The sequence below is a fragment of the Gigantopelta aegis genome, chromosome 6, assembly GCF_016097555.1.
Source record: "Gigantopelta aegis isolate Gae_Host chromosome 6, Gae_host_genome, whole genome shotgun sequence".
NCBI classification, from domain to species: Eukaryota; Metazoa; Mollusca; class Gastropoda; order Neomphalida; family Peltospiridae; genus Gigantopelta; species Gigantopelta aegis.
In genome coordinates this window covers 102,041,197-102,050,622 of record NC_054704.1, presented here as the reverse complement: position 1 = coordinate 102,050,622, position 9,426 = coordinate 102,041,197, and the positions used below count along the sequence as shown (strand labels likewise).

The 9,426-nt window shown below is 37.3% G+C and overlaps 1 protein-coding gene across 2 annotated transcripts in view; it reads right to left on the bottom strand.

Annotated features, from left to right (window-relative positions):
* Window positions 1-8,356: 8,356 nt before the first annotated feature.
* Window positions 8,357-9,426, bottom strand: part of LOC121374200 (fukutin-like) — a 41,589-nt gene continuing 40,519 nt past the window's right edge. For both annotated transcript variants that reach the window (XM_041501184.1, XM_041501183.1), the window contains exon 9: window positions 8,357-8,757. In XM_041501184.1, coding sequence (XP_041357118.1) covers window positions 8,558-8,757 — 200 coding nt within the window. In that variant the 3' untranslated portion in view covers window positions 8,357-8,557. The remainder of the gene's footprint in view (window positions 8,758-9,426) is intronic.

The following is a 9,426-nucleotide window of genomic DNA, read 5'->3' as shown; positions in this document are numbered from 1 at the left end:
ATAATATATACTTATTGCTGGCTTACTGGGATGTGTATTATTAAGGAACATTGCAATGCATGACTATTTTATCATCCCGCAAAAAGCAGGTAGATTTGTTTGTCTAGTTCTAAGGCTCATTCCTGATGTTATGCGTTAAGTATTGGGTATTATGTAACCACCAGCTCGCCAGAGGGCGTATTCACTGGAATGGAACAAAATGGCTGCACCCGTTATATCTAATCTCCGTCACATTTAACTGTTTTATTAATTAAATATAATAATATACCTGTTGATATTAAGCAATAATGTGCATTATATATCACTGAATATACATACCAGTCCAAAAGCCTTGCTTAAGCATTCCTTTAAGATGATGACTTAGCTGACAATACAGACGCAGATACAAAGATAGAGTGCTAGGGTCCTCAAAATTGGAAGTGCTTGGAAAAAATTAAATGCTTAGCAGGTGAATACATTTATTGGTCTTTAGTGGGGAATGTAATATCTTGCTCAGCTTGATAATTACCATGTACATAATACATTTGGTGATGAAATTTTGCACTAGCTTGTCCATGATTTTATATCAAGGGGTACTAATGCGTGGGTAGGGCACCCACATGGTCTTTGGGTCGTGTTATGACATCATTTCCCAAAATTGGATAATAACATATGGATAATAATAATATGTCTGTGAGGCTACTGTGGTGTGTCAGTGTTTCACAACTGGTCTAGTAATTTTATGTCCATTCAGTTAGACATCATTTGTGGCTTTCATGTGAATGATTGGATGTACGGCTTTTATCTAATAAACTGCCATTTAAAAAATAAAAATACTCTGCCGTCGAAATTTGCAACGGCAATCAGTAGTGCTGCTGTAAAAATGTTTGTGAAATTAATCTGTGTCAGCATTTTTCATTATGAGGTATTTACTTTGGTACCAAATGGCCATTGCTAAATGATCATCATTTCAAGGACTGGATAATGAAAAATGTAATGTAATCTTACTTTCAAATGAAGGGAAGTAACCAGTAACACATTTGTAGATCACAACTACAGCAAGAATATATAATGATGTTGACTTGGTGGAACATTTGTTACAACATTATTTATATAAATAGTATTCTATTGCTGTTTGGTTTTATTTATACAGACTTTGTTACTCCGTTATAGTCATGCAAAAGATTTAGTTTATTCTGAATTTTCAAAACAAATGTCACATTAGAGAAATGCACTGTGGTCGTTCTGGAAAGAATCTTGTTTTAGCCATTTTTCTGATCTGTCAGATTTGTCGATGTGTTTTAAAAAACTACGGTAAACAAAAGTTGAGTAGTTGGATACTAAATGTTGTAGCCATTTTGTATCAAATTTTAGCCATTGGCTAATTTGGCATTGGGCATGATGAGCCTCAGCACTGTAAAAATCTTGTTTATTTAAATTGGGACGTCTCATGTTTGCAGGGAAGAGCGTAAATGTAAAACACAATTCCTTGGATAATCAAAATGACTAGCTTATGAGGCAGAAGTATGTTTCTTGTGTAACAAAAAAAAAAAATGTGAGTCCATAGAAATATCATGTACATAATCTCCATAGTATAAATTATTATATATGATATTACATGTAATTATGTGCATGTCTGTTATTGTAACTTAAAATTGCAACATTTCATTGTTCCACTGTCAATTTCACATTATCACCGGCAGTAAAAACAACACATTTTAGAATTATTTTTGCGCCATGCATTTCTTTTGTCCCAAAGTATATTTTCAGTATATATTGTGTGATAAAAAGGTGTTTATTTTTTGTAGAATGTTATTTAACTTTTTTGTACGAGTGTTTGTTACATTTCTTCTTTTAATTACAGTAACATGTTAATGCAAATAAAATTATGAGTTGGTATCTAAAATGATCTAATATTGTTTGTTCTAATTGTAAAATTGTTTCTAACTAAATACACCTGGCGTGTGATAAAGTATTATGTTGTTAAAATGTTAGTTTTAATGTTGTATGTGGTGGGGAGGAGTCGATATCACTTGCCTAAGATGAGATTGCCACCTCATCTGGTGATTTGTGAAATATTTGTCATATACTTATAGTTCCTTTCTCAAGTTCTAGAAAGATTTTTGGCACCTGTGCTCATGTATATAAAACTCTGTTCAGAGAGAGAGAGAGAGAGAGAGAGAGAGAGAGAGAGAGAGAGAGAGAGAGAGAGAGAGAGAGAGAGAGAGAGATAAAGACAGATAGAGATAGGGGGGGTGAGGGAGAGGGAGGGGGAGAGAGTGAGTGTGTGAACTGGTTCAGTGAGTATTAGATGGGCTATAATGTACTACAGAATGAGTGTGAACTCTGTATAGTGGTCGAGATCTGGAGCCTAATTCACAGCTCTCAGTCAACTTTGCATCATCTTTACAAGTCTCTTTGCATTGCATTGCAATATCTCAAGACTAGTGAATTAGGTTCCAGCTCTACCTCTACAGACAAAATACCATGACTGTAAACTCATCACTCTAGTAAAATATCTTTTGGACACCGTCTTGTGTGGGGTGGGACGTAGCTCAGTGGTACAGCGATCGCCTGATGCGCGACCAATCTAGGATCAATCCCTGTCGGTGGGCCCATTGGGCTACTTCTCGTTCCAACCAGTGCTCCACAACTGGAGTAACAAAGGCTGTGGTATGTACTATCCTGTCTGTGGGATAGTGCATATAAAAGATCCCTTGCTGCTAATTGAAAAGAGTAGCCCATGGAGTGGCGACAGCAGGTTTTCTCTTTCAATATCTGTGTGATCCTTAACCATATGTCTGACGCCACATAACCGTAAATAAAATGTGTTGAGTGTGTCGTTAAATAAAATATTTCCTTCCTTTCTTCAGTCTTTGTGTAAATATTTTACTGGCTAATGACAGTTTAGTAATTGTCATGTATGTTAGTGGTTTCCCTAGAAATTGGCCAAGGCATGGTAGACCAAACACTTTTGGGGCATTTTCACCATTTTCGCTGATTGAGGCATGGTGCTGCACCATGCTAAAACAAGCTAGGGAAAACACTATATGTTATGGCTTTTGTTGCATACTTTTTTAATTTTATACTGTCTGTGTGTATTACTGGTGAGTAGATTAACATACTGGCCTTCATTTTCTTGAAAGGAAAAAAAGCCATTCGTTTTGAGGGCAAAATTGCTGTAGAGAAGTGTACCAATTATTTGTTAAAGTGGAACAAATTGTTTAGCAACACCACTAGACACATTGATTTATTAATCATCGGCTATTTGATGTCGAACATCTTTTGGTAATTTTTACATATAGTTTTAGAGAGGAAACCTGCTACATTTTTCCTCAAGTAGCAAGGGTCTTTTATATGAACCATCCCACAGGCAGAATAGTACATACTGTGGTCTTCGATAAAACAGTTGTGGTGGACTGGCTGGAATGAGAAATAACCCAAATGGCCTACCAACGGGGACTGATCCTAGACAGACCCCATATCAGGAGAGCACTTTACCACTAGGCTAGGTCCCACCCCAAACTATTTTTAATATACAGCTTCAAGTTATACCACTAGGCTAGGTCCCACCCCAAACTATTTTTAATATACAGCTTCAAGTTATACCACTAGGCTAGGTCCCACCCCAAACTATTTTTAATATACAGCTTCAAGTTATACCACTAGGCTAGGTCCCACCCCAAACTATTTTTAATATACAGCTTCAAGTTATACCACTAGGCTAGGTCCCACCCCAAACTATTTTTAATATACAGCTTCAAGTTATACCACAAGGCTAGGTCCCACCCCAAACTATTTTTAATATACAGATTCAAGTTATACCACTAGGCTAGGTCCCACCCCAAACTATTTTTAATATACAGATTCAAGTTATACCACTAGGCTAGGTCCCACCCCAAACTATTTTTAATATACAGCTTCAAGTTATACCACTAGGCTAGGTCCCACCCCAAACTATTTTTAATATACAGCTTCAAGTTATACCACTAGGCTAGGTCCCACCCCAAACTATTTTTAATATACAGCTTCAAGTTATACCACTAGGCTAGGTCCCACCCCAAACTATTTTTAATATACAGCTTCAAGTTATACCACTAGGCTAGGTCCCACCCCAAACTATTTTTAATATACAGCTTCAAGTTATACCACTAGGCTAGGTCCCACCCCAAACTATTTTTAATATACAGCTTCAAGTTATACCACAAGGCTAGGTCCCACCCCAAACTATTTTTAATATACAGCTTCAAGTTATACCACTAGGCTAGGTCCCACCCCAAACTATTTTTAATATACAGATTCAAGTTATACCACTAGGCTAGGTCCCACCCCAAACTATTTTTAATATACAGCTTCATGTTATACCACTAGGCTAGGTCCCACCCCAAACTATTTTTAATATACAGCTTCAAGTTATACCACTAGGCTAGGTCCCACCCCAAACTATTTTTAATATACAGCTTCAAGTTATACCACTAGGCTAGGTCCCACCCCAAACTATTTTTAATATACAGCTTCAAGTTATACCACTAGGCTAGGTCCCACCCCAAACTATTTTTAATATACAGCTTCAAGTTATACCACTAGGCTAGGTCCCACCCCAAACTATTTTTAATATACAGCTTCAAGTTATACCACTAGGCTAGGTCCCACCCCAAACTATTTTTAATATACAGCTTCAAGTTATACCACTAGGCTAGGTCCCACCCCAAACTATTTTTAATATACAGATTCAAGTTATACCACTAGGCTAGGTCCCACCCCAAACTATTTTTAATATACAGCTTCAAGTTATACCACTAGGCTAGGTCCCACCCCAAACTATTTTTAATATACAGCTTCAAGTTATACCACTAGGCTAGGTCCCACCCCAAACTATTTTTAATATACAGCTTCAAGTTATACCACTAGGCTAGGTCCCACCCCAAACTATTTTTAATATACAGCTTCAAGTTATACCACTAGGCTAGGTCCCACCCCAAACTATTTTTAATATACAGCTTCAAGTTATACCACTAGGCTAGGTCCCACCCCAAACTATTTTTAATATACAGCTTCAAGTTATACCACTAGGCTAGGTCCCACCCCAAACTATTTTTAATATACAGCTTCAAGTTATACCACTAGGCTAGGTCCCACCCCAAACTATTTTTAATATACAGCTTCAAGTTATACCACTAGGCTAGGTCCCACCCCAAACTATTTTTAATATACAGCTTCAAGTTATACCACTAGGCTAGGTCCCACCCCAAACTATTTTTAAAATACAGATTCAAGTTATACCACTAGGCTAGGTCCCACCCCAAACTATTTTTAATATACAGATTCAAGTTATACCACTAGGCTAGGTCCCACCCCAAACTATTTTTAATATACAGATTCAAGTTATACCACTAGGCTAGGTCCCACCCCAAACTATTTTTAATATACAGCTTCAAGTTATACCACTAGGCTAGGTCCCACCCCAAACTATTTTTAATATACAGCTTCAAGTTATACCACTAGGCTAGGTCCCACCCCAAACTATTTTTAATATACAGCTTCAAGTTATACCACTAGGCTAGGTCCCACCCCAAACTATTTTTAATATACAGCTTCAAGTTATACCACTAGGCTAGGTCCCACCCCAAACTATTTTTAATATACAGCTTCAAGTTATACCACTAGGCTAGGTCCCACCCCAAACTATTTTTAATATACAGCTTCAAGTTATACCACTAGGCTAGGTCCCACCCCAAACTATTTTTAATATACAGCTTCAAGTTATACCACTAGGCTAGGTCCCACCCCAAACTATTTTTAATATACAGCTTCAAGTTATACCACTAGGCTAGGTCCCACCCCAAACTATTTTTAATATACAGCTTCAAGTTATACCACTAGGCTAGGTCCCACCCCAAACTATTTTTAATATACAGCTTCAAGTTATACCACTAGGCTAGGTCCCACCCCAAACTATTTTTAATATACAGCTTCAAGTTATACCACTAGGCTAGGTCCCACCCCAAACTATTTTTAATATACAGCTTCAAGTTATACCACTAGGCTAGGTCCCACCCCAAACTATTTTTAATATACAGCTTCAAGTTATACCACTAGGCTAGGTCCCACCCCAAACTATTTTTAATATACAGCTTCAAGTTATACCACTAGGCTAGGTCCCACCCCAAACTATTTTTAATATACAGCTTCAAGTTATACCACTAGGCTAGGTCCCACCCCAAACTATTTTTAATATACAGCTTCAAGTTATACCACTAGGCTAGGTCCCACCCCAAACTATTTTTAATATACAGCTTCAAGTTATACCACTAGGCTAGGTCCCACCCCAAACTATTTTTAATATACAGCTTCAAGTTATACCACTAGGCTAGGTCCCACCCCAAACTATTTTTAATATACAGCTTCAAGTTATACCACTAGGCTAGGTCCCACCCCAAACTATTTTTAATATACAGCTTCAAGTTATACCACTAGGCTAGGTCCCACCCCAAACTATTTTTAATATACAGCTTCAAGTTATACCACTAGGCTAGGTCCCACCCCAAACTATTTTTAATATACAGCTTCAAGTTATACCACTAGGCTAGGTCCCACCCCAAACTATTTTTAATATACAGCTTCAAGTTATACCACTAGGCTAGGTCCCACCCCAAACTATTTTTAATATACAGCTTCAAGTTATACCACTAGGCTAGGTCCCACCCCAAACTATTTTTAATATACAGCTTCAAGTTATACCACTAGGCTAGGTCCCACCCCAAACTATTTTTAATATACAGCTTCAAGTTATACCACTAGGCTAGGTCCCACCCCAAACTATTTTTAATATACAGCTTCAAGTTATACCACTAGGCTAGGTCCCACCCCAAACTATTTTTAATATACAGCTTCAAGTTATACCACTAGGCTAGGTCCCACCCCAAACTATTTTTAATATACAGCTTCAAGTTATACCACTAGGCTAGGTCCCACCCCAAACTATTTTTAATATACAGCTTCAAGTTATACCACTAGGCTAGGTCCCACCCCAAACTATTTTTAATATACAGCTTCAAGTTATACCACTAGGCTAGGTCCCACCCCAAACTATTTTTAATATACAGCTTCAAGTTATACCACTAGGCTAGGTCCCACCCCAAACTATTTTTAATATACAGCTTCAAGTTATACCACTAGGCTAGGTCCCACCCCAAACTATTTTTAATATACAGCTTCAAGTTATACCACTAGGCTAGGTCCCACCCCAAACTATTTTTAATATACAGCTTCAAGTTATACCACTAGGCTAGGTCCCACCCCAAACTATTTTTAATATACAGCTTCAAGTTATACCACTAGGCTAGGTCCCACCCCAAACTATTTTTAATATACAGCTTCAAGTTATACCACTAGGCTAGGTCCCACCCCAAACTATTTTTAATATACAGCTTCAAGTTATACCACTAGGCTAGGTCCCACCCCAAACTATTTTTAATATACAGCTTCAAGTTATACCACTAGGCTAGGTCCCACCCCAAACTATTTTTAATATACAGCTTCAAGTTATACCACTAGGCTAGGTCCCACCCCAAACTATTTTTAATATACAGCTTCAAGTTATACCACTAGGCTAGGTCCCACCCCAAACTATTTTTAATATACAGCTTCAAGTTATACCACTAGGCTAGGTCCCACCCCAAACTATTTTTAATATACAGCTTCAAGTTATACCACTAGGCTAGGTCCCACCCCAAACTATTTTTAATATACAGCTTCAAGTTATACCACTAGGCTAGGTCCCACCCCAAACTATTTTTAATATACAGCTTCAAGTTATACCACTAGGCTAGGTCCCACCCCAAACTATTTTTAATATACAGCTTCAAGTTATACCACTAGGCTAGGTCCCACCCCAAACTATTTTTAATATACAGCTTCAAGTTATACCACAAGGCTAGGTCCCACCCCAAACTATTTTTAATATACAGCTTCAAGTTATACCACTAGGCTAGGTCCCACCCCAAACTATTTTTAATATACAGCTTCAAGTTATACCACTAGGCTAGGTCCCACCCCAAACTATTTTTAATATACAGCTTCAAGTTATACCACTAGGCTAGGTCCCACCCCAAACTATTTTTAATATACAGCTTCAAGTTATACCACTAGGCTATGTCCCACCCCAAACTATTTTTAATATACAGCTTCAAGTTATACCACTAGGCTAGGTCCCACCCCAAACTATTTTTAATATACAGCTTCAAGTTATACCACTAGGCTATGTCCCACCCCAAACTATTTTTAATATACAGCTTCAAGTTATTCTATTTATTTATGATATGACACTAATGAATGAAACACTCATGAATCAAATACATAAAGCTGAACTGCAATAGAAGTTTATCATTTTTATTAAATAAATTTTTCATCCACACTTCAATATATATATATAAAAGGATGAACATAAAATAAACCAAAGACTAGGTATTTTTATTCATTTGGGAGCTAAACAAAAAAGTTGTGAATCATTGGATATCTACTGCGATAAACATCACATTGCACACTGTTGTGTGTAATAGTTATTCATAAACTTGCATCACTTTTTCCCACTCTTGTTTGGGCCACACTCCATTGGGCTGCACGTTTGGGGGGCTCTTCTTCCAGTTCCACGCGGCCACCGGCACGAACCAGTCTTCTCCATAGTTGGCTCTGATGTACGACTCAGTCTGGCACGGAACTCGCACACGCAATTCCAGCAACTCCGTCCAGCAAAGTGTAAACTTGGGAAAGATGTATCTGGAAATAATTAATGCAGTGATGACTACTTGCTACTCTAGCTTCTCTCTCTGATTCCTCCGACACCATACCGTAAATAAAATGTGTTGAGTGCGTCATTAAATAAAATATTTCCTTCCTTCCTTCCTCTCTCTGATTCCATTACCGGGTATACTACATTACTGATACCAGTCCTTAAGGTACAGAACTTACATCTATTTGACATAAAATGCATTTGGAGCTACTACAAACAGCAGACTACCAGAAAGCCATTGGATGTGTTAAAGCAAGAAGATGTAAATTATGACCTCTCTGGTCTGACTTGGTAGGGGAGTAATAAAATATTCACACTAACAATAACATTAAGTTCAATATATTAATTTAAAATTAATTATGCTATCAAAATGTATTTCGCATAACTGAACAATCAGTTTCCCACTGTTGAAATATTGTCCCCTGTTTTGATCTACAAGATGACCAGAAATATGGTTTTGCCAAAATTTTAAACAAAAAGGTTGTAATGAATGTTATGTTACTTGTAAAGTTAATGGTAAAAAGCTGTAAGTGCCTGAAATATTTTACACTACCTAATAGCAAGGATAAGCAGCTTTAAATAGGTGATGGCTTTATAATCTCGAATGTGAACAATCATTTGCACGAGTTGTCCTAATCAACAACACTCAAAACATC